The sequence below is a fragment of the Schistocerca piceifrons genome, chromosome 6 (assembly GCF_021461385.2).
Source record: "Schistocerca piceifrons isolate TAMUIC-IGC-003096 chromosome 6, iqSchPice1.1, whole genome shotgun sequence".
In the NCBI taxonomy this organism is placed as follows: Eukaryota; Metazoa; Arthropoda; class Insecta; order Orthoptera; family Acrididae; genus Schistocerca; species Schistocerca piceifrons.
The window spans coordinates 396,626,486-396,652,955 of NC_060143.1; the positions used below are offsets into that span (position 1 = coordinate 396,626,486).

At 40.7% G+C, this 26,470-nt stretch overlaps 1 protein-coding gene across 1 annotated transcript in view; it reads right to left on the reverse strand.

Moving 5' to 3' along the window:
- Positions 1-21,954, reverse strand: part of LOC124803340 (neural-cadherin-like) — a 196,133-nt gene extending 174,179 nt beyond the window's left edge. The window contains exons 1-4 of the mRNA XM_047264525.1: positions 21,898-21,954; positions 21,470-21,637; positions 11,758-11,898; positions 356-542 (exon numbers count right to left, since the gene is read on the reverse strand). Coding sequence (XP_047120481.1) covers positions 356-542; positions 11,758-11,898; positions 21,470-21,637; positions 21,898-21,954 — 553 coding nt within the window. The remainder of the gene's footprint in view (positions 1-355; positions 543-11,757; positions 11,899-21,469; positions 21,638-21,897) is intronic.
- Positions 21,955-26,470: the final 4,516 nt, after the last annotated feature.

A 26,470-nucleotide genomic window follows, 5' to 3' on the forward strand; every position in this document is an offset into this window, starting at 1 on the left:
TAAACTAAACGTGTTATGTTATAATGTAGTTAAGATCAACATTATGATGCTATAATACTACAATGTTCATAAAGTTAAGGCATTTTACCGTACTGCATGTAAACAGAATGTGCATTCTTGAGTTCATTTCATATCTCAGAGACCATTTCCCGCGGAATCCACGAAATATTGTTTCAGATCCGTTGCTTTAAGATGATTACAGTATCTTATGACCGAAATTTTAAGAAGTGGTTATACGGTTTTCAAGTAGGAACGAACATGCAAAACCTAAAATTACAGTACCTCTCCTCCACCCCAGCATTACATGCAAACAGGACCTGATCCGCAGTAGGTCTGCCTGCTGAATGTGCCGTACCTGCAGGAGCGTTTTCGACGACGTAGCCGTGGTACAGCGGCTGTGGGAAGAAGGGTGAGTTGTCGTTGACGTCACTGAGAGTGACCTGCACGTCGGCGAAGCCCACGAGCCCGGCACCGCCCTCGTCCTGCGCGAAAGCCGTAAACCGCCACAGCGGGCGGCCTGCCGGGGGATCGCGGTCCAGAGGCTGCAACACGGCAAACAGTTACACCTCATCTCCGATCAGGTGAAGGTATCACTACTATAATGAAACTTTAGAGGTGGGAAATAAAAGTATACACGTGCAAAGAGGTGTGGAATCGCTATAACGCTGATGCTTATCGCAAACAATAGACACTCAGAGTTTGATGTAACCAGTCACGGTGTACCACAGGGGTCTGTCTTTGGTCCTCTATTATTTCTAAGCCTAGCGCGTAAATGATTGTTCACTTTCAGTGTCAAAAGATGCAAATTTTGTCGTTTCGCTGTATGATAAAAATTTATGATTAAAAGATATTACCAAACCTATCACAGCAAGGACAGCTAACGAAAAATCTGAAATCATCAAGAGATAGTTCAAGACATATGTATCGTTAATTTCTCATAAAACTTGACAAGGTATAAAATACTCTTCTCAAGCAATAATATACAAAAAGTAGAAATAGTTACGTCTTTAGGATTCAGATAGGTTATAATAATAACTGTAGAACCCACAGCCTAGAATAATGAAGAATCTTAGATCAGCTACATTTGCAGTACACATGATAACGACCATCGATGATTTTAAAAAGAAAAGCAACTACTTGTAAGTAACGAAAGACGGTATTATCTCTTGGGGAAATTCAACCTAGAGGGACAGTGAACACAGAAATGTGTAATAAAAAGTTTATCTTGTGTCAGTTCTAAGGTATTCTGTTTCAGTAATGTCCCTCATAGTTAACACTATTTACTTTTTCACAAAGTATACTGAAAAGACTTAATATCTCTCCACCTTCCCCAACTCTATCTCCTCCTCCCCTTATCTCTCTCCACGATATGACGCCATCGCAATAGGAGTTTAGTAGTTCTTACCTCTACAGTATTTCTTCGCACGTCATAACTAAATTGTTCACCAAATTTCATTGAAATCTCTCAGGGCGCTTGAGAATAGCTTTTTACCTGTGTATTTGCCCATGTACGCATATATCAAATATATTTCACTTATATTTGACATATTTCGCACGTATCTGTACACATTTTTCACCTGTATCTCTGCCTGATTTCGCATGCAGTTTCATTTTCACACAGGTTTATGATATCGTATCTCCTGAACTACTCGTCTGTGTCGCACAATGACACATTTTTCTAGGCTATTCAGCAGCATATGTGGATACTGTCTGCGAAATGAATTTCGAATAGAGTTATTAGTAAAGAAATAATAAATTAAAAACTCATGCATGATGCAGCAGGTTTTCACACATCTCATTGTTTATGACGTCACAGCTCCTGACTGTGTGTCGTACAGTGACATAGTTTTGTTGGTACATTCAGTGGTGTATGTGAAAACTTCATGTAAAACGTGTCGATTAGTAAAGAAGCAGTAAACTAAAACTTCGTTTTTCATGAACAGAGAAAATGTATTAAGCTATAAACTTTTTCAAATGGTTCAAATGGCTCTAAGCACTATGGGACTTAACATCTGAGGTCATTAGTCCTCTAGACTTAGAACTATTTAAAGCTATCTAACCTAAGGACATCACACACATCCATGAACGAGGCAGGATTCGAACCTGCGACCGTAGTAACCGCGTGGTTCCGAACTGAAGCGCCTAGAACCGCTCGGCCACCGCGGCCGGCTAAACATATTCCCTTTCATCATTTTGTGAGGGGATGTCAGGTAGAAAAAGTTTCGCAGAAGTTCGAAAATATTTGTAAAGTTTGTTGCAAGTCACTAAGTTCTCTCATTCTCAAATACCGGAAAAATTATCCAACAGTTAACTGGCGAAATTACAAAGTTGTTAGAGGTGGGCGTGATAGGGTATCCAGTGAAACTTTGCTGAATGCCTTCTCTGAAAATGTAAGATAGTTAGGAACGCCACTCACGATGAAAATATGTTGCATCGAATGGTAATAAATAGACGTGACCTCTTTGAGGATGTCCATATCGATGTTGGTGTCAGTGACGCAGTCATGGCAACAATGATTACCAAAGAACAAAGAAAGCAGAAAGAAGTACATGTTCAATAAACTAGATAAAAAAATTCAGTAGCGTCTTATCTCATTGAGGAATTTGAAATTTCCAGCACACGGCAGAAGCACGTAGAGGAACTATGGCTAAAAATTGAAAGAATAATTGACCATGCGCTGGAGAGATATGTACCCAGTTGAACAGTTCATTGTTGGAAGTAACTTCCGTCGTACGCAGTCAATGTAAAGAAACTTATAAGGAAGCAGAGACTATTGCATAATAGGTGTAAAACAAAGCGTACGACTATACATAGAGAGATGCTGAATGAAGCGTGTTTGGCTGTCAAAAGAGCAGTGCGTGAAACCTTCAATGACTATCGTAGTAGAGTATTGTCAAATGATCTTTCACAAATCCCAAAGAAATTCTGCCTGTATGTAAAGGCCGTCAGTGGCACCAAAGTTAGCGTCCAGTCCCTAGTGAATGAGACAGGATCTGAAGAAGGTGGGTAGTAAAGCAAAAGGAGATATGCGTAATTCAGTTTTCAAATGTTCCTTTACAGAAGAAAACCTAGGAGAACTGCCCCAGTTCAATCCTCGTACCACCGAAAGGATGAATGAAATAAGTATTCGTGTTAGTGGTGTTGAGAAACAGCAGAAATCGTCAAATTTTAACATAGCTCCAGGTCCCCATGCAATCACTATCAGATTCTATACTGAATTTGCATTTGAGTTAGCCCTCTTCTAATTATAATCTATCGTAGATCAAGAAACGGTGCCAGATCTTGGAAAAAAGCACATGTCCACACCCATCAAAAAAGGGTCGTGGAAGTGATACACAAAACTACCGTCCAGTATCCTTGATATCGATTTGTTGTAAAATCTTAGACCATACTCTGAGGTCAAACATAATGAGGTATCTTGAACAGAATGACCTCCTCAATGCCAATCAACATGGATTCTAAAATCATCGATCATGTGAAACCAAACCCGCATTTTTCGCACACGACTAACTGAAAGCTTTGTATAAAGGCAGTCAGGTAGATGCAGTATTTCTTGATTTCCGAAAAGCATTTGAGTCAGTACCACACCTACCCTTATTGTCAAAATTACAATCATACGCATTGTCAAGTGAAATTTGTGACTGGACTGAGGACTTTTCAGGAGTGACGACGCACCATGTTATCTTGGATGGAGAGTTATCGTCAGCTGTAGAAGTAATTTCAGGTGTGTCCCAGGGAAATGTGTTGATATCCTGGCTATTCATATTGCATATTAACGATCTTGCAGACGATATTGATATTAACCTTAGACGTTTTGGAGGTGATGCAGTTATCTGCGATGAAGTACTGTCTGAAAGGAGATGCATAAACATTCAGCCAGGTATTGATACGATTGAAAAGTGGTGCAAAGTTTTGGAAACTTGTTCTAAATGCTCAGAAATGTAAAATTGTACACTTCACAAAACAAAAAACGTAGTATCCTATAATAATAGTATCAATGAGTCACAGTTGGAATCGGCCAGCTCACACAAATACTTGGGTGTAACAACTTGTAGGGATATGAAATGGAATTATCACATAGGCTCTGCTGTGTGTAAAGCAGGTGGTAGACTTCGGTTTGTTGGCAGAATACTGGAGAAGTGCAATCAGTCTACAAAGGAGACTATTTGTAAATCACTCATGCGATAGGTTCTAGGATATTGGTCGAGGGTGCGGGTCCATTACCTAATAGGACTATCAGGGGATACTGAACGTATACAGAGAAGGGCAGCAAGAATGGTCATTAGGTTTGTTTGATCCTTGGGAGAGTGTCACTGAGATACTAAAGGAACTGAACTGGAAATCTCTTGAAGAGAGAAGCAAACTATTCCGAGAAAGTCTATTAACAAAGCTTCATGAACCAGCTTTAAATGATGACTCTAGGAATATACTACAACCCCCTACGTATGGCTCATATAGGGATGGTGAGGCTAAGAATAGAATAATTACTGCACTAACAGAGGCATTCAGACAATCATTCTTCCAGCGCTCCATACGTGACTGGAACTGGAAGAAACCACAATAACTGTTGCAATGGGACGTACCCTCTGCCATGCACCTCACTATGGTTTGCAGAGTATAGATGTAGATGTAGATGTAGAATAAAGTATGAGCATTCACACGTCGTGGACTGCACTGCTTTCCACCCTCGACAGCTCAACAGCACCCCTTTGATAGATAGGTGTTTCTTACTTCTCCCCCCAGTGATTCTTTTCCGACAGTAAGAGATATGTGTACCCAGTTTAGTTCAAATCGGTCCAGTGATTTAGGAGCAGATATGGAACATACATCCACTTAAATTGGAGTGAATCACCTAAAACTTAGTACAAAGAGACATGGCAGAGGAAAGGAAACACAGTACTAATCTGACTATAGCAAATACTGAAAGTGACCACCATCTTTTGGCGCTTTTGGGCCTTGGTCAGCAAGCTGCTGAAGGCAGATGGAAGCTGAACTGTTACAGTAGAATAGCTGCAGTCTCATCCGAAATGTTCTTCTGCAGTTCTTGAAGATTATAAAGGTTGTTGAGATACACCTTAGACTTCAGGGCTCTCTGTAGAAAGTAATCGCACACTGACTGGTCAGATGACCTGGCTGGCCATTGGGGCTGCGATCGGACTGAAGCCCATGTTAGTGGTATTCGTCCACATGATCGACGTATGCCGATCTCTTGAGAAAGGCGACGTGTTGATTTGCTAGGACTCTGAAGCATTTTCTGATGAACTGCAGTCACATTTTTTGGTGTGTGGGCACGATTAGGAGTATTTTTTGACTTGTTCAAAACGGATCCTGCCTGACGCCATTTTAGAACTAAGCGTTGCATGGCACTCTTTATTGGCAACTTTGACACCATTAAACTTCTCAGCAAACAACTGACCACATCGTTTCCACGGCTTAGTTGTCACGTGACTTTCCACAACGAACACCGGCTGCTCCGCTATGAGTACCATCGACCTCTTTGCACTCCTCCGCTCACACTGACACAGCTCGCACTACACTCTGAATTGGGGTGGATAAATAACATGGAGGGCGTACACGTGGGATACGCATCATGGAGTGGGTTATATGCATACATTCACGTCCAATCGTGTCCACTCATCCGGACCACTTTTATTTGTCACACACCCTGCTTAGAAAGTGTGTTTTTGTCCAAACATACACCTTTTTATTAAAATCTAACACTGCCCATTGACATCAACAAACTAAAGTAGGGTAAATTAGACTGTCATTAGTGTTTGTTACAGGATTCTAGTGCGAGTTGTTTACGAAAAATATCGTATTTTGAAAAGTTCCCACATAAACACTTGTTCAAATCTGTAGTAGCACACACGGAAGAGCAACACAAGTGCATACACTAGTTATGTGGATCCTGGCCAGTAGCGAGACAATTGACCATCACAAGTTGTGTTCAAAATGACCACCGGCAGCGCACGACTGCTGCACACGTGCTAGTCTTTCATAGGGGACTTCCGTGTAGCATGCAGTAGTACGTCGTTACATATCAACAGGTGTAGTTGGTATGTCTTTCAGCTTTTCCCACGGAGAAAAGTATGTAGCTGTCAAATCCAAGAAACGGGCCGGCCAATCTAACGACTTGGAAATAATTCGTGATGACATGCTGTAGTACTTCGTGCACTATGGGCTGGAGAGCCGTCATGTTCTCACTACAGCTTCCTCCTATATGCGAGGCAGCGATACTTGTGCACGTTCAGTGTTCCGTCTGCGAATCACGGACCTGACGGTTCAGTGTCCCAAACAACATATTTAGACTTCATGAACGCTGACGTTCCACCTGACGAAGCCAACGGGGATTGTCAGCAGAACAATTGTGCCTGTTTCGGCAGTTAACCTGGCCATTATTAGTAAATATGGCTTCCTCACTAAACAAGATACATGATACACCTGGAGTATGTTGTCTTAATGCCCATGTACAGAACTTAACACGATTCTCATAATTGTTTTCATGCAGCTCTTGACTGAGAGATGTGATAGATATGAAACCTATATCAATGAAGAGTGCATAGGGCACTTGCGCGGGAGCTAATGTGCAGATCAACTGCAACAGCAGCAAGAAAATTAATTTCTCACTCTTCTGTCGTAACTTGTTTCCTTCTGTTACGTTGTCTTAGTGTTACACCACCACTTTCACGTAACTGGTCAGAGCTGTTGGTAAATAATTTCCGAGATGGTGACATCTCTTGGAATATCTTGCCGCATACATCGTACAAGAACTCATTAATATATCTCATCGTCCACTCACGACCTACTGTTTGGACTGTCACACTGAGTAACAAGCCGCTAAGCACTCAAGGAACACACATGCACACTGTAAGCAATTGTATGTTTGCACAAAAGTACACTTTCTAAGTATTATTACGATCTGTTTATTGGCTAACAATATGAGCCCCTGACTATCAATCCATTCTTTGAAAACCGCTCATCAACAGCAAAATTTGAGGTGCAAGTTTTCAGCCATTGAGATTTACATTTTCCATGATTTCCCTACAGACTGCTTTAGGCGATGGCCGGTATAGTTCCTACGAAAGGGCACGACCGATTTCCTTTGCCAATGCTACCAAGTGCTACGTCTCAAATGACCTCATCGTCGACAGAAGGTTCAAGCCTAATCTTCCTTCCTTTCTGACATCTTCCCAAACACTCTACGTAGTATTCACTTATTACGAGTAATGTAATCTGATGTAAGTGTACACACAGCCGAGGCAACGCCACTACTGACGCAGAAAACGGCCACTACAAACTACTACCAGGGACACAAACATTGCGGGCCTCTGACTAGCAAAACAGCAACAATGTTACTCTTAAACCTTGAAACATAAAGGGATGAAAATGTTACATTACTAAAACATAGTAAATTTTACGACTCCGTATTTTATTCAAAAGAAGTCATAATTTATAGTCTATGCACTAGTTAATTAGAATTATAAAGTCTCCAATTGTATGTCACGTACAAACTAAGTACAAAAAGTCCTGTTTCACACCTTGAACTGACAGTACAAGATTGGTGGGAACTGCGAATTCGTACCAAGTGCAGTCGTAAATTTTACCGAGTTTAGTGATATAGGGTTCAATCAGGGTGATCACTTATCTCTTATCTACATTGCTAAACACCTAAAACGGGGACACGATCTAGTTCAGGTTACCAATCTAAAGACTCCCAGGGGGCACAAAAATTTGATTATCTGCACTTCGTTTAGTTACTGATCGAGTTTAAAAATGTTAAATTCTGTCATATAGTACTCACTGCGCACTATAATCTTTCGTTAACGTTTACACAATTAGTCAAGTATTAAAGTTAGAAACTGTATCTAGGGTCTTGAAGCACTGTAACTCATAGGAGGCAAACTGAAGACCTCGGCTGCAAACAGTGGTAGGCGACACTCTATGGGAAACTGAGTTATCGCATGCAAAACGGTAAAGGTGATGTGTTTCAGTCCTATTAGTCGAAAGTTCCTTGGTTATCCGAGGGATAGCAGCCTTTTCTCGAAATTCAGATGTTGACTGAGGCGATTTCGGCAGGATGTGTGAATGTAAAAAGTGTTAAGAAAATGATTTCGAGGAAAGAGCTATTCGAATCGGTGGATGATGTGGATGGGTACGTATGATTCTGATGAAGAGCCTGCGTGTGCTCCTTCACGATAATTCATAACAGAAGGTGTTATTAATCAGGTAAATGTGCATGTTTCTTTGAGCAAGTATACAATGTTAAGTAGTTCCGCTTACAATAGTTTACGTGCATTTACGTGGCAGTGTGATGGCAGGCTTGTTAAGCGCTATCGTTACTTCGGTGACGTGTACTAGTAAGGTGCTTGCATCCGTTTCTTATGAAGCATCATCTACAGCTGTATCCATACCTTGAAAACCATACGAAGAAATATCATTTACATATTTACTTGCCTACGCACATTATTAATGCATTGATATATCCTATGAGGCCTGCGATGTATGTATATATACACTCCTGGAAATGGAAAAAAGAACACATTGACACCGGTGTGTCAGACCCACCATACTTGCTCCGGACACTGCGGGAGGGCTGTACAAGCAATTATCACACGCACGGTACAGCGGACACACCAGGAACCGCGGTGTTGGCCGTCGAATGGCGCTAGCTGCGCAGCATTTGTGCACCGCCGCCGTCAGTGTCAGCCAGTTTGCCGTGGCATACGGAGCTCCATCGCAGTCTTTAACACTGGTAGCATGCCGCGACAGCGTGGACGTGAACCGTATGTGCAGTTGACGGACTTTGAGCGAGGGCGTATAGTGGGCATGCGGGAGGCCGGGTGGACGTACCGCCGAATTGCTCAACACGTGGGGCGTGAGGTCTCCACAGTACATCGATGTTGTCGCCAGTGGTCGGCGGAAGGTGCACGTGCCCGTCGACCTGGGACCGGACCGCAGCGACGCACGGATGCACGCCAAGACCGTAGGATCCTACGCAGTGCCGTAGGGGACCGCACCGCCACTTCCCAGCAAATTAGGGACACTGTTGCTCCTGGGGTATCGGCGAGGACCATTTGCAACCGTCTCCATGAAGCTGGGCTACGGTCCCGCACACCGTTAGGCCGTCTTCCGCTCACGCCCCAACATCGTGCAACCCGCCTCCAGTGGTGTCGCGACAGGCGTGAATGGAGGGACGAATGGAGACGTGTCGTCTTCAGCGATGAGAGTCGCTTCTGCCTTGGTGCCATTGATGGTCGTATGCGTGTTTGGCGCCGTGCAGGTGAGCGCCACAATCAGGACTGCATACGACCGAGGCACACAGGGCCAACACCCGGCATCATGGTGTGGGGAGCGATCTCCTACACTGGCCGTACACCACTGGTGATCGTCGAGGCGACACTGAATAGTGCACGGTACATCCAAACCGTCATCGAACCCATCGTTCTACCATTCCTAGACCGGCAAGGGAACTTGCTGTTCCAACAGGACAATGCACGTCCGCATGTATCCCGTGCCACCCAACGTGCTCTAGAAGGTGTAAGTCAACTACCCTGGCCATCAAGATCTCCGGATCTGTCCAGCACGAACGCTGGTCCAACTGAGGCGCCAGGTGGAAATGGCATGGCAAGCCGTTCCACAGGACTACATCCAGCATCTCTACGATCGTCTCCATGGGAGAATAGCAGCCTGCATTGCTGCGAAAGGTGGATATACACTGTACTAGTGCCGACATTGTGCATGCTCTGTTGCCTGTGTCTATGTGCCTGTGATTCTGTCAGTGTGATCATGTGATGTATCTGACCCCAGGAATGTGTCACTAAAGTTTCCCCTTCCTGGGACAATGAATTCACGGTGTTCTTATTTCAATTTCCAGGAGTGTATATTTGGCGTATGGATGATTGTGTTAACGGAACACACTACAGGCTGTGGGATTTATTTTACTGATGTGTGTGAAATTATTCTGAGATACGTGCAGCTCGAAATTTTATAGGTTCAGAGGACATCTCAGAAATTTGTCCTTTCAAAGATGCACCAGTTCCCGAAATTCTGCAAGCAGATACAATTGATGAAAATGATCAGCGGAGCCGACTGAGAGGTCGGAAAAAGTTAAATCAGGACGGTATCCACGAACAAATAAAAAAAGAAAAATGAAGCAAACGAATGTAAAACATACAGGGGCAACGGGGGTGGTGTTGTATGAAAATGTGGTTCAAATGGCTCTGAGCACTATGGGACTCAACTGCTGAGGTTATCAGTCCCCTAGAACTTGGAACTACTTAAACCTAACTAACCTAAGGACATCACACACAGCCATGCCCGAGGCAGGATTCGAACCTACGACCGTAGCGGTCGCGCGGTTCCAGACTGTACCGCCTAGAACCGCTCGGCCACTTCGGCTGGCTATGAAAATATGCAGGCCCACCATGTGAATGCTCTAAAAAGCGTTTACCAAGCTGATGAAAAGCTCTCGGGTGTCCAGCCGGGTGGCTGTACTATAAAATGCGACTTTTCGACGAGTAACATACTCATCATTTGCTGAAACGGCGCCGCTTTATAATATTGCCACCCCTCTGGAAACACGAGAAGTTTTCATGAACAGTATACGCCGGGAAAATCTACATTGTTTAACAAGGAAAATCGACAAACAGCCGTATGTTCTGAGAAGTTATTTTATTTGGACAGACATTTTCTGTATCTCAATACTACCATCTTCAGTCCTCTATGAACGTGAAAATTTAGCTTTTCTTAAAACGCGGAGAAAGTTACCAATACTATACTCACACAGTGTTTGATAATGAGAGCACTTAGTGATTTCCAACAAACTTTAAAAATAATTTCAAATCTGTCCAAAACCGTTTCTCGCTTACAGCCCCACATAGTAATGAAAGAGACATTTTATCACTTGCTAAATGTTCGTTGTCCACATGGCAAGTCTTCAGCGTCAAGCATAATCTTTTTATTTATTATTTTTTACTACTAACTCTATTCGCTGCACATTTTGCACACAGTATTCGCAGATACTACTAAAACTAAAAAAAAATTGTGTTCTGTTTTACGGCAGGTCTAGTCAGAGAGGTCCACCGCATGAGCGTTAACGGAAATGATTGCTGTGGTGGTTTCCCGTTGCCTTCCACTGGTGATGATGAAATGATAATGAGGACAACATGACACCCAGTCCCTAAGCAGAGAAAATCTCCGACCCAGCCAGGAATCGAAGCCGGACCCTTGGCGTGACAGACCGCAGCGCTGACCACTCAGCTGTCGGTGCGGACTTATAATCCTAAAGATACTTGATAAAGTATCCATTGTACTACACGTAGCCTCGGAGAAAAACTAGCTTTTCAGAAAAGTGTAGGCAGTTATTAGCGGTCGTTGTGTAAGAGTTTATGGACTTAGGAGGGCTGAACTGGAAGGTAGTTCTCATATGACTCTACTGCACATAGCGTACTATTACAGAGTCTCATTATAAATGACATTGTTTTGGCTTTTTCATCATTCTGCAGGTGAATAAACCAAAACTAATCAAAACGCAATTTGGGTTTTCAACTATATAGGTTTTTCTTGCTTAACATCAAATATCTAACGCATTAACTTCTTTGGAAAAAAAACCAGACGTTAAAAGCTTTTTCAAACTGGGTAAATCAAGTTAGCGGTGGGGAGTGGGGTTACTGGTGATTTGTAAAAGAATAAAAGAAAGAACAGTTCTACACAGCCGAGCAACCCTCGTCCCTGTTGCAGTGGGACGTCGTAGCTTACCTTTAGCACGAAAATTTCTCCAGTGTTGGGGTCAACACGGAAGAAGTCGTCGTCCCCAGAGCCTTCTGGAGCGACGCCTGGGCCTGAGATGGAGTACACAATGTCCTGAGGCCGGCCCACGTCGCCGTCCACAGCTCTCACCTGCAACATGGCGAACCAAGTCGATAAGCATTTTTAGGACGTGTCGCATGCACTTCTCCGAGGAAATAAAAAAGGAGCGATCAAAAATTTTTGTTCAAAGGCCGTACATACAATGGCTCTGAGCACTATGGGACTTAACATCTGAGGTCATCAGTTCCCTAGAACTTAGAACTGCTTAAACTTAACTAGCCTAAGGACATCACACACATCCATGCCTGAGGCAGGATTCGAACCTGCGACAGTAGCGGTCGCACGGTTCCAGACTGAAGCACCTAGCACCGCTCGGTCACACCGGCCGGCCGGCCGTACGTCCAGAGTAGGTATACGAGTCAGGCGAAGTCGCCGTGAGCATTGAGGCAATCATCCCAAAGACGTACCAGGTTGAAGAGAACCCATTTGGGAAAACACTGTGTCCTGCTGAACTGCCGGCCGCGGTGGTCTCGCGGTTTAGGCGCCGAGTCCGGAACCGCGCGACTGCTACGGTCGCACGTTCGAATCCTGCCTAGGGCATGGATGTTTGTGATGTCCTTAGGTTAGTTAGGTTTAAGTAGTTCTAAAGTTCTAGGGGACTGATGGCAACAGAAGATAAGTCCCATAGTGCTCAGAGCCATTTGAACCAACCTGCTGAACTGTCCGTAACTGCCTGCTGAACATCCTCGTCCGACAGGAATCGTCCACCCCTCAAGGCTCTTTTTAAAGGACCGAAGGCGTGACAATCGCATGGGGAAGGGTAGGGCTATAGAACGGGTACCCGAGTGTCTCCCACTTGAGTTGCCATTTGCCATACTTGGACGTGCATTATCATGAAGCAGCATCACCTCTTGTCGCGCTTGCCGGCCGGAGTCGCCGTGCGGTTCTGGGCGCTACAGTCTGGAGCCGAGCGACCGCTACGGTCGCAGGTTCGAATCCTGCCTCGGGCATGGATGTGTGTGATGTCCTTAGGTTAGGTAGGTTTAATTAGTTCTAAGTTCTAGGGGACTGATGACCTCAGAAGTTAATTCCCATAGTGCTCAGAGCCATTTGAACCATTTTTTTCTTGTGGCGCACCATTCTACAGCGATGGTTTTCGACAGACATGCTGCCGCTACACATTCTTCATTCCCCGATGGGTTTTTTAGTGTTTGTCCTTTACCAGCCAAGAAAAGAATAACAGTACGTTGCTGTTGTTTCGACGCATTTGGTAATAACATCGCCATTTATCACATGCATGTTGGAAAGACATGAATGCCACACTAATTCCTTGCCTACGTGTCGGTGCTTATATACCCACATCGAAGTATGCTGTAAGTACTTTGCATATACGCTGTAGCTACGCCTTCAAACGAAAAATTTTTGATCGCCCCATATACATGAATTGTCTACTTATATTATGAAGTTACGGCTGAGCCATCGACACACAGCTGTGGATGTCAGAATAGTCTTTACTGGAAGATCTTACCGATAATCTCTTCCCATAGGATCTCGTGAATTTAATTACTGGTGCTGCACAATGGATAATTCAATGAACTGAATTAACTAAACACATGTGGCCCTAACGAACATGAGGCACCGGTGCTGTAGCTCACAAAGATGATACAAATTGGAAGTTCATCCAAGTAGTGACTGAAACGAATTTGTTACAAGTCCCTGTAGATTTAAAATTAAACACAAAGTGCACAGGTGACAAAGAAATATCAACACAGGTTGCTATTGAATTAAAGCATCAACGCCTGGGCAAGGGCCAGATAATGCATCTGGAATGCAAAGCTAGAACCAGCATAACGTTTTGGGAAGCAACAAAGTCGCACAGTGATTGCCGATTATTAATCAAGAAGGAAGGAAAAAAAAGACACAAAGAATCACCTATACACCTACTACCTAGACTGAATGCATGTTGAGGATGGGAGTGCTAATAAGCGTGCTTCAAGTTTAAGAGTGAAAGTCCTACCATTAATTGAAGTCTTCGCGTGCCTGCTAGAAGTCAGTTCGCAAACGCTGCTGTTGCTCACCATACTTAGAATTACCAGTGGCGGAGAGTGGCTGTTGTGGTGGGTGCAAAATCTGTGTCATTTGTCCTGCATTGAAGCGGCTCTCCCTCAGAGCCTGGAAATGAAGTCGTTCTGTCGCGTGCGGGGATCAAGGTGTTCTCTACTGTGTGCTCCCAGCAAGAATTGCACTTTCGTTCTTCCTTTATGGGAGTGGCCCTTGTGCATGGCCTGTCAGCGTGGCCGAGTGGTTCTAGGCGCTTCATTCTGGAACTGCGCGACCGCTACGGTCGCAGGTTCGAATTCTGCCTCGGGCATGGATGTGTGTGATGTCCTTAAGTTAGTTAGGTTTAAGTAGTTCTAAGTTCTAGGGGACTGATGACCTCAGATGTTAAGTCACATACCGCTCAGAGCCATTTGAAAAACTTGAACTTTGTGCATGGTTTTGATCGCCAATAATAGCGGTTCTCCCAATTGCCAACGAATCACATATGTTCTAATAAGGCAGCAGTCTCCGTTCCATACTCAGTTTTAATATGATTAACCAGTAGTGGGGATTTTGACTGTTGCAGCTCAGAAATGGGCAGCATGTGACTCCCACTGTCTTCCTATTTTGTGTTCTAGCCAATTAGACCTCCAGAATTTATTTATATTAGCTAATGGTTGCTGCTCTCACTGTTTGTGAGCAAGAGTTACCTTGGTGCCAAACACGTAGTCGCTGGTGCCATGCTCCAAGCAAAAAGTGGATGATGACTTCACGGATCTTATCTCTGAACTGTCCCTTGCCTAGCATTTCACAGAACACGGGACTCCTGTGACTCCTGTGAGGTTCAGTTTTTATCGATTCTGCTTGGCCTGTCACTGTGAGCTTGTGGGTAAAAGTCGTGACGCACCCATGGCACCAACGGACACGCCATTTATACGTCTTTTACTGCTCGATGGCCTCCCATCACTTAGGATGTAAATTCTCTTGACACCCGAAAAAGCATAGACGGCGCCTGTATGGCTGGTCCTGCCGACACACAATACACTGGGCTTACCGTTTTCCCACCTGGCCTCTCGCTTCCCCCGGTGCTGACAGTACGCGCCTTTTGAAGAAGACCCTTGGCCCCATCGGGACTAATGATCCGACCCTGGCCATCTCTGCTCTGCTAGACTTCCATCAACAAACACTCAATAAGACTTTCAACTGCTTATTCAAGGAATCGTCCAGAAGAAAAAATTAACATGGAATGTTTCTAGTTAGATATTCCAATCAATAAAGTTTACTTTCTCTATAGTCGTACTTTCATTTCTCGATAAAAATTGATTTAGATTAGACGGGTTAATCAGTTTAATGGATTTTGATGCATTGCAGTTCTGATAAAAATAGTCGTGTATCAGTATGTGAGTGACAGTGATATCAGGCCTCGCACTGGCTGAGAGAGTGGCAGAGTCGAGCACATGATGGACACTGTGGACAGGTTCAAAACATAAACACAATATAAAACACACTTCGTGTTTCTCATTACTACATCTGAATAGGATCGACCAAAAAAGAGTTAGTATTAACTCCTCTTCTAATTAACCTTTATTACATAGGCGGCTCAGTGGTAAAGTATCGTACTACGAATCCAAAGGCTGTGGGTTTGATTCCTGGTCAGTCCTAGGATTATTAAACTAAGTTCCGTCCGAACAGGCCTCAGAAGACCCAACGGTACCGACCGACCACGGTGTCATCCTCAGCCAATAGGTGGTACTGGATGTAGATATGGAGGGGTATTTGGTCAGCACATCGCTCTCTCATCTATTGTCAGTTTTCGTGAGTGGAGCCGCTACCTCTCAATCAAATAGCTCCTCAGTTTATCTCACAACGGCCAAGTGCACCACACTTGACAGCAGCACTCAGCAGACCCAGATGTCACACATCCAAGTGCTAGCCAAACCGGACAGCGCTTTACTTCGGTGATCTGACGGGAACTGGTACTACAACTGCAGCAAGACCCGTTGACCCTAGAGTAATTAACTGTCACTTATAACTGGTTATGCATGCAAGTGAAAAATGCCGAGTGCACTGTGGTTGGGAGTCGACGTTAAACTTGTTTATTTCCTGTTTAAACACTAATTTTAAATATTAGCTGAGGAAAATGAATGTTAAACTGTTGCTGAATGATTGGAGAAGGACGACAAGGGAGGGAAACATTTTATTAATAATTTTGAAAAATAAAGTTTCGTATAATCTATAAAGAACGTCCGAGCCACCACCTATCTTCGCATTACATGGAATCCAATAACTGGAGACTGGTGTGCATCAAGCTGATGAGCGGAATAATGGTTTAAAAGACACGGCATCCATATACATTATTGTCTCGCAATAACGGAAGAAAATCGTGAGACTGTATTATACTGGGTGCATCAAAAAGGACTTTATAAGTTCGAAAATTCGTACAAACGACTTACAGACTTAACATCTTCAACTTTTGTAGTCCTGTCTTCCTCAGTTGCTTGTAATATTACGGTATATTGATAATTTTTACTTATGGACCGTCTGACAGAAACTGAATTTTAGTGCCACACGCGTTGCGCCTTTATTTTATGCAAGGCATCATCAATGACCTGGAATATGTACATATGTTTGCTAATTAATTTACATTTTGGTCACTGTACCTATAGGTACAGGAAATCGTCCACGCAACCTGTAAGTACAGTTCAAAACATTACTACTGAATAGGAAATACCAACCACCAGAACTGTTTATAACCTATAGGTACAGTGATCAAAATGTAAATTACATAGCAAACATATGTACCCATTCCAGGCCACTGGTGATGCCTTGCAGAAAATAAAGGCGAAACGCGCATGGCACTAAAATTGTGTTTTATTCAGTCACTGTCAGACGGTCCATAAGTACAAATTATCAATATACCGTAAGACTTACAGACTTAGTCTTGACGTCATCTTGAAGGTACATTGATTAAGTTTTGATTTACGTGGTCCGCTAGTACAGAACAGCCCATCATAAGCTCTAGCAGTAATTGCAGCAAAGGTAGCTGCCTTTACCAGTCCTAAGTGTACTAGTAGTGTGTTTTCGTTTCAAGAGTTGAAGTATGCGACAATTTTCATACAGAGTTTGGTAAAGATTTTCCCAGAAGGCATGTATCTGATGACGATGTAGAGAAAGTGACACGAAGCCATATGAACAGTCCTACAAAATCGACAAAGCGTGCATCTCGAGTGCTGAGCACCAAACATACGACTGTTTGGCGTGTGTTAAGAAGATGTTTGTATTTGAAACCAAACAAGTATACAATGGTGCAAGTACTAAAATACAATGATAGAATTAGTTGTAAGGACTTTTATGTGTGAATGGCGGATGGATGAAAATTAAGATTTCATTTGGTATATTATGTTTAGTTATATGATGAGTCGACTTACCATTTTAGTGGTAATGTTAATAAACACAATTGTAGAATTGGGGCACTGAATATCCACGAAAATCACTGGAATGTCAACATGATAGTCCAAAGTTGGAAGGGTTTCGTGCATTGAGCAAGAGAAAATTTCACAAACCTTTCTTTTCCAAGAGAACTATCAATGGAATAACGTATTTACATATACTGGAAAACTTTTTAATCCCCAGATTGACGTTGATAACCAAGAACGCAGCATATTACTAAAGATGGCGTATCACACACTACCTCTTCCATGTCCAAGATTTCCTAAATGTCCACTTTCCAGGAAAGTAGATGGAAGGTCGTGTGCCAAGTGCATGTCCCACATGTTTACCGTACCTGACATCTTTTCTTTTTTTTTTTTTTTTTTTTGAGGGTTCGTCAAGCCATGTTTGTTCCATCCTTATCGCGCACTCTACCACAGTTCAGAGTTAGACCTTACCTCTCAACTGAAAAGTCACACCTGATATGCTGCAACAAGTTTGGCAGGAAATGGACTATAGATGGGATGTGTGCCCCATAACCAATGGAAGTCTCATTGAATCTGTTTACGTGTAAGGTGAAAAATGATACATTTAGCTATAAAATGAGAAAACCAGATGAACAAGTGAATACGAGTTGTCAATGCTGTAAAATCCTTTTTGATACACCCGTTGTGTTCGTTCTACACTGAACAATTTATAGTTGCACCAGAGCTATTGCAGTTATCTTTTACTATTTTTCTCAGATTGTTACGAACTGATTTTTACGACGTGCAGTGGCTGTATTATTATTTGGAGGATATACTGAGATTTTAGTTCAGTGAACAATGGTTTCACTTTACATGGTGAACTGCGGTAGCGTTCTCGCTTCCCACGCCCGGGTTCCCGGGTTCGATTCCCGGCGGGGTCAGGGATTTTCTCTGCCTCGTGATGGCTGGGTGTTGTGTGATGTCCTTAGGTTAGTTAGGTTTAAGTAGTTCTAAGTTCTAGGGGACTGATGACCATAGATGTTAAGTCCCATAGTGCTCAGAGCCATTTGAACCATTTGAACTTTCCTTTTGTTTTCAGTAATTTATTGCAGAGTGCAGTTTTTTAATTGCCATGTGAAGCTGAGACAATTAGTAATTGTTTATTTTGTCATTTTGTATTTCGTAGTTGTTAGCGGCGGTCAGAGCGGTGAAACATTATCAATGCAACCAGTTGCGAATCCTTGGGTCGTAAATACGATTTTTATCTGATAAATTAATTTTCGCAGGGCATTCATTAAATTGGGTCATATATAGCTGTGATTCACCAGAGTAGAATAACTTTAGCGCTTTGGACTGAATAAAATTTAAATTAAATTCGTTTTATAAAGGAAGGAAGCTTCCACAAGTGTAGATATCTGTATAACTGGCCAGGTTACAACATTGGAGGCTGGCCATGTGTGAAAATCCTATAGCCTCATACATCGTATCTTTTACTGTTTATTGGCATTCTAAACTTATTTTTTAGTTTCGCTGCATATTGACTATGTAGATAGTCAATCAGCATCAGACGATTAAGCTGTGTTAAGCAGTAAGGATAATTTTTGCCTGCTGGTAGTGTTTTCTTTTATTATCGCTGCTGTAGTGTTGCACATGCGCAGGAAGTAATTTCTGAATCGGCATCAGTTGATTGACATCGTTCTTGAGATGACGAAGTGTTGAAACGTGTGTGTTTGGATCTCACGAGGGTTAAATTGCATTCATCTCGAGACTACGTTCATTTGCTAAAAACATTCAATGGCCAAGATGGCTGACTCTGCTGCCGTCTTCAGGTCTAAAAAATCTTTTTGTTATGAAACGTCTTCAATCTACTGTGGACCTCAGGCCAAGTAGTCATGTGTATGAATATCAGCACATCATAAAAGGTTTGTTATTACTAAAATACTTAAAAACATAAAGCATCTAGTGCAAATGACCATGTGAGAATGACCTTAACTGGTAGACAGATCACTCCCATACAATCATGTGAATTTAATTACTAGTGCTGCACATGGTCGTGACCATTTGTGCAAGGTAATTTATGTTTTTAAATGTTTTAGTTATGAAGAAACCTTTTATAATGTGCTCAGTTTTATCCATATGACAATTTTGCTTGAAGTCAACGTAAAATTGACGCGTTCATAAGAAAAATATTCTTTGGGAGCTGAAGAGGATAGCAAAGCCTGTCGAAAATGGTTGTTTTAAATAAAGAAATGTCTATGCGATCTCGGATGTTAAACGTTTTCACCAAGTAAAACACATCGCTCGTTCTGTCTTCTCAAAATGAGATAAACTGAATCAAGACTTTGTTCAGATTAATTACTCAATCCACAACACAGTATCCCTGAGGTTTCAGTGTGAAGAAAATTGTGTGTGTGTTGTGGTATGGGACTTTTCTGAATCAAAGTATAGGTTGATCTAGTTTTCAGGGATGGAACAATTCCAACTATAAATAATACAGTTTGTGATTCGTTATTAAGTGGTGTCAATTAAATCTTTTGTTGTCCGGTTCGTAATAAGGACAAGACACAAGTTTGGAATAATGCAGATTGTCCGCAATAATGTTCATATAGTCTACAGCTATTATGGTGCCTTGCATTACTACCACAGGCCCCATGGGATAAAAGCCTTAAAAGGCTGACATTCTCCGTACGAAACGCAAAGGCAATTCAGAAGAAAAAGCATGCACTACGGGAAACCTTTTCTAGCAGACCGCCCATTCATTTCGGGGAATATCGCCAACAGAATCAGCTGCGAAGAGGCAATGTGTCAATAAAAAAAATGTTCAAGAAATTTGAAGAAACAACTGAATTAAGCTGGGCAGCAGGGAAGGAAAAGCGGCCTGTTACCGTGACAGTTGTTGATGAAGTTGCTGTGGCTGTAGTGCAGCACATGCCTCAGTTCCTGCAGCAATTGCTCGAACTGTGTCATGGAAATTCTCTCCCCCCCTGGTCAACAGTTCAAAAGATTTTGCAGCGCATTTTGCCCTGGTATTCGTACAAGATTCAGAATGCGCACCAAATGCAGCCCCAAGATAGCCTACAACACCGTGGCTTCGCCCCCCGTTTTTTGTAGCGTTTGGCAATGGATGACATGTGACTGGGGAATATTCTTTGGAGAGGCGAGGCACACTTCGCTCTTCATGGCGCCATCAATGCGTTTAACTGTCGCATATAGGCTTCTACTTGTGCAGGAACATCCGCTGCACTCAGCTTACGTGACTGTGTGGTGTGGTTTAACAAGCTCCTTCATTCTTGGTCTGTTTTTCTTCGAGGAGGCGTGACACCTAGTGGGCCTTTAGATTCGCAGTGACCTCCTCGTGCAACGCGCGATTCCAGGTTTGCAGGAAAGCAACAGAGTCCAAACCATTATCTCCACGCAAGATGGGGTGACTCCAAATGTCGCTTGCTAGGTGAAAGGTTTGTGTCGAGAAGTCATCGGTAATAAATGCATCATGTCTATGCAGTTTCAAGACATGTGGCTTTCCCGATCATCCGGCCTAAATCCATATGACCTCTGGGTGTGTTTGAGGATGGCATACCGCGACATAGCACTCTGATTACACTGGATGTGCTGTGAACAACAGTCGAACATGACATGTTATGGACGCAGAATGTTGGTAAGTCACGAGACCATAATAAATACATGTAACTTGTGACCATATCCTAATAAATGTATTAGAACCACCTTTATCATGTATTTGGCCGTTCCTCCCATTTTTCCTGCACCCACACCACATGGTGACTGCTTAATGCATAATTTTTTCATCTAGTGGCAGGAAATGGAACTATTATTTTTTGAGCATGCTCCGAGAGCGCACCGATTAACGGACATATATACGATGTTTCAGCATCCTGCGATGAATGCAGCCCGCACTGCAGCATTCAAGAACACCGTCAGTTTAATTACAAGCACCGGGTACTTTCCTTGCTGCGGCATGTGTCCGCAATGCCATGAGGAGGTGGTGGACAGATGTTTCGGCTCATCTTTGTGTGAGAAACAGTGGGATAGGTACGACGGCAAGCTGGCCATTCTTTACAGGGTTCTCTCCACCTACTGTGAGTAGTCGCATGAGATGAAAAAGTTGGTCATGCAATAGGGACTTTACATGCTAAAGCCTCAATTGTGCTGAATGCGATGGTTTACGGCAAGCGATATTCTTGGAACAGACAGGGCAGCAGCAGACTGACCGTAAGGATAGTCCTGGGCAGGTGAGCAGGGTCCTCCTCCTCCTGCAGCTCTGTGCGGTACACGGCCTGCTGGAACACTGGCGGCTCGTCGTTGGCGTCCAGCACCGTCACCAGAAGCTCTGCCCTCGAGCTCTCCTTCCCAGACACCGCCACCAGCTGCAGCTCATACTGTCAAAACACACAGCACATCTCAAATGCGTCCAACATCCATTAACAGACAGGCATCTAAAAGTGGTCAACAGTGGAACGGCATCTGTACTGCATGAGATACTTGTGATAATTCGGCAAATATTGTGCAAAACCATGTGGTCCCCATACAGCACTTCCGTATCATGAATCACTGGCGCGATAAGGGTACTAAGCGATTGGGAAAAAAGAAATATCGTCCCCGATTTCAAGAAAGGTCACCAACAGAAGTAAATAAGTACATCATAAAATTCATTCGCAAATGGCGAATGAGGTCCCACAACAGCTATGCATTTCATGCGAAAGCCAAGGCAACCTGACGAGAAAAATAAATGTCTCTCCCTGTGTGGGAATCACGTAGATGTGCAAGCGCTATGGGAGCAGTCACTTGGACAAATGGAGAATTACGTCAGTCGCGTGCTTAGATTGCACTGTGTTTAAGCCCACTACTCGCGACAAGTGGGAAATCCAGCTTCGATTCCCGGTGCACTACAAATTTTTGTATGTTTCTAGTAAATAGTATAGCTGTTGTGGTACCGAATTCGGAATTTTCGAATTCATTTCATGTTGTAATACGGAAACTGGTCGTTAGCAGTGTTTGTTCCTTCGGACATGAATGCAAGTCCGAAGGAACACTGCATCGAACTATACAGACACTGTTGAAAACAGGTACTGCACTAACATTAATATTTACAGCCTATATCACTCGCTTCAGTCTGTTGCGGAATTACAGGAAGTGGCTTTACACGCGCTTTATGACTTTTTTGCGACAGGGAAAATCTTTTCTCTAAAAAGCAAGATGGATTCCGCAAACACAGATATTGCGAAACACAGCCCGCTCTGACCATCCATGAAATGCAGATTAACGTAGACAAATGGGTCTGGGATAGTGCCGTGTTTCTCGATATGGGTCTAAACAGTCATTCAGTGAAAATAATGAAATCTCACTGAGTAGCAGATCAGTCGTTCTGTCCCTTTTTCTTGTCAGTGTTCCATATCTGGTACTTCCTTCGCCGATTCTGAGGGGAATTTCCTCAATCATTACCAGTCAATCTAATTTTCAGCGTCCTTCTATGGCATGACATTTCAAAAACGTTGATTCTTTTTTATTTGTGGTTTTCCCAAAGCCCTAGATTCATTTCCTTACAATTCTATGCTCTAAACGTACATTCTCAGAAAGTTCCTCCTCAGACTAAGGCCGATATTTGATACTACCAACTTACTTTGGTCGTGAAAGCACTCTTTACCTGTGCTGGTCTGCTTTTCATGTCCTCCTTGCTTCTTTCGTCCCGTGTCATTTTACTCCTAAGGGACAGAATAACTATACTTCTTGCTCACCACTTTTGTTTGTCTTTTCAGTAATCTCATATTTACTACTGCTCATTACTTTTGTCTTTCGTCAGTTTACCTGTACTGCTTCAATCATTCCAGTCAACAGGTTCCTTAATATCAATGTGATCAGAGAATCTTACATCCTGAATTATAGTCCCACTCCTGCAACTTTCTTTTATTTTCGTCATACATTCTTAGATGTCTAGACTGAACAGCAGTGGCAAATGACCGAGTTCCTGTGTTACTCCCTTTTTAATCCGAGCATTTCTTCTTTAGCTAACATTCTTATTCTACCCTTTTTGTCTTTGTAAATTCTGAATCCTTTAGGTTAATATAATTTTTCAGAGAATTTAGAACATTTTGCGCCATTCTACATGACCAACCGCTTTTTTCAGGTAGACAAATCCTATCAATGTGTCCTGAGTAGTATATATATGAGAATTCTGGACCAAAAAGAATATTTTTTAGGATTTGCCTGATATAAAACCAATATTCTTGAAATACTTTATGCTAATAACTATCAAAAACATATGCAGTTTTCATTTAGTTGTTATATTAAATATTCTAATATGTGATTATACAAAAACCTGTTATGTATACAGGTAAAGATGCAGGAAAAAGTTCGTTGAAGTCAATAATGTAAAGAAGCTGCAGAAATATATGACCAAAATGTTTCAATGATAATGACAAATGAATATAATATAAACTTTAAAATTTCAAAACTTGTTTTATTTGTGAAAAAGAATTTACTAAATGATGAAAAAGTAATAGATCATTGTCAGTTAACAGGGAAATGCCAAGGAGTTTCACATGAAGATTGTAAACTTAACTATAAAAATCCTTAATTTATTCCAGTTTGTGTTTGTAATTTAACAACTTATGATGTCCATCTGTTTATCAAAGAACTGGCATTATATAATCAAGGTATTGACAATATTCCAATTAATGAACAAAAACATTTTTCTTTTAGTAAAACATTTGTAGATGGGTTAACATTAAGATTTTTGGATATGTTTAAATTGATTTCCTCAAGTATTGGTAAGTTACCTTCTAATCTTAAAAAAGAACAATTTAAAGAAATGTCAAAATATTTTCAAGGTAAGCAATTATATTTAATAATTAAAGAAGGCATTTATCATTACAAATATATAGATTATGAAGAAAAATTAAAAGAGAGAAAATTACATAAAATTAATTTTTTTGATACTAAATAAATTGATTTAATTGGATGCCTATTATTATCATGCGAAACCAATTTGGAAAAAAAATTCAATATTAAAAATTTAGATGAATGCACAAGACTATATAACAAGCCAGGCATTTTAAAACCAGTTGATATTTTCGAAAATTTTAGAGGCATATGTATTAAATCTAACAAACTCACTCCAACTTGGTATTTTACTGCACCAGGGTATCTTGGAATTTTTTAAAGTGACAAATTTGAACTAGATTTATTAAACAATTATGACAGGATTTACACTTGTAGATGGATTAACATTAAGATTTTGAATATGTTTAAATTTATGGACTCAAGTATTGATAAATTGGTGGTTGAAATTCTGAAAATATTAAAAGATACGTTAAATCAAAAAATAAATATCTGAGAATTTTGAACCAGAAAAACAAATAATAAATATGGTTATGCTATATCTCAATTTTTACCATTTAAAAATTTCAAGTGATTAGATCAATAATGCCTTAATTCTACAGAAATAAAAAAACTAATGATAATAAATATGATTATATGTCAGAAGTGGATTAAGAAATTCCAAAAAATTACATGACTTACACAAGGATTTACCATTAGCACCAGAAGGAGGTAATAAATTATTAACAACATTGATCAATAATGAAAAATGTATTATACCTTATAGATATCTTAAGTATTGTTTAAAACTCAGATTAAAATTAACGAGAATTCATAGAAGCTTGTCGTTTGAACAGTCGGAGTGGTTGAAAAATACATTGATTTTCATAAAGATATGAGAAAAACTGCAACTAACAAATTTGAAAAAGATTTTTAGAAACTAATGATCTACCATATTTTTGATAAAATAATGCAAATATTAGAAACAGCTGTAATATTTAAATAATAACAAATCCAGAAAAAAAGTGAGTTAGATTCAAAACCAACTTACGATGATACTACACTATTTTCAGAAAATCTAGTAGCATTTCATATGAAAAAACTATAGCAAATTTCAATAAACCAATTTACATTGGAATGAGCATTTTAGATATTTCAAAAATATCAAAAATAAATACTTGAAAACTAATTTCATTATAATGTATTGAACCGAAAATAAGGTTTAAAATATTGATTTATGTTATATGGATACAGATTCTTTTATTTATGACATAAAAACTAACAATTTTTACAATGATATGAAATCGCTGATAAACGAATTTGACACAAGCGATTATTCAAAAGATAATATTTTTTACTTTCAACAAGGAAAAAAGCGAGTTTTAGGAGAGGAAAAGATTAAAATTGTGGAAAAATTATATTAGAACATGTTACCATAAGATCTAAAATGCATGCCTATAAAGTAAAAGACAAAGAATATAAAAGATCTAAAGGTATGAAAAAGTCATTTGAAAAAACGAATTTACTTCTGATGATTATAAAAATTCTTTAAATGATAAGATAAAAGAATGTAGGAAAATGAGTTTGATTAGATCTTCTAAACACAAAGTATATATAGTAGAAGGTAATAAAATTGTTTTAAGTTCTGATGATGATAAACGTATTACACTACAAGATGGAATAATTACTCTACCAAATGGTAATTATAAAATTAAAGAATTAAAAAGTGAATTATTGATTTTAGAGATCAATTATAATATTTTTTCATGTTATGGTAAATGTTAATGTTTTTTCATATTTATTTTACAAACAAATTTTCCACATAATCATTCATCCTTTTGATAATACTTCTCTTTACATTTTTGATAATCAAAATATTTAATCTCTCTTTCTGAATCACATCTAAGAATATATTTGAAACATCTTTTAATCCCTTTTTTATAATTTTCAGAAGTACATGTTTATTATTTCAATTATTGATAAGTTCTTTTATATGTTGTAATTTATTTTCCTTACATAATTTTTGTTTCATTTTTATACATCAGTGCAAGTCTCATGAAGGTGAATTACTTTGGTTAATTTTTATTTAGTTGTGAATTTCTTTTTCTTGGTTACACAATATACAAATGACTTTATTTTTACTCTCATTTATAATGAAAAATGTATTAGAACTAAACAAAATAATTGTTTTATAAATTTTATAAATATATGTAGAAGCATCTTTAGATCTTAAAAATGAAAATCATATATAATGATAAACAAGTTTCTAAAATTATTGATGAAATTAATGAAACAAGGTTTAAAGCCAAAAATGTGGGTAAACTTCTAGAATTTACAAACACAAGAAATACAATATAAGATCATTTTGGAGAAAAGTATGTGAAAAAGTGTAGGGG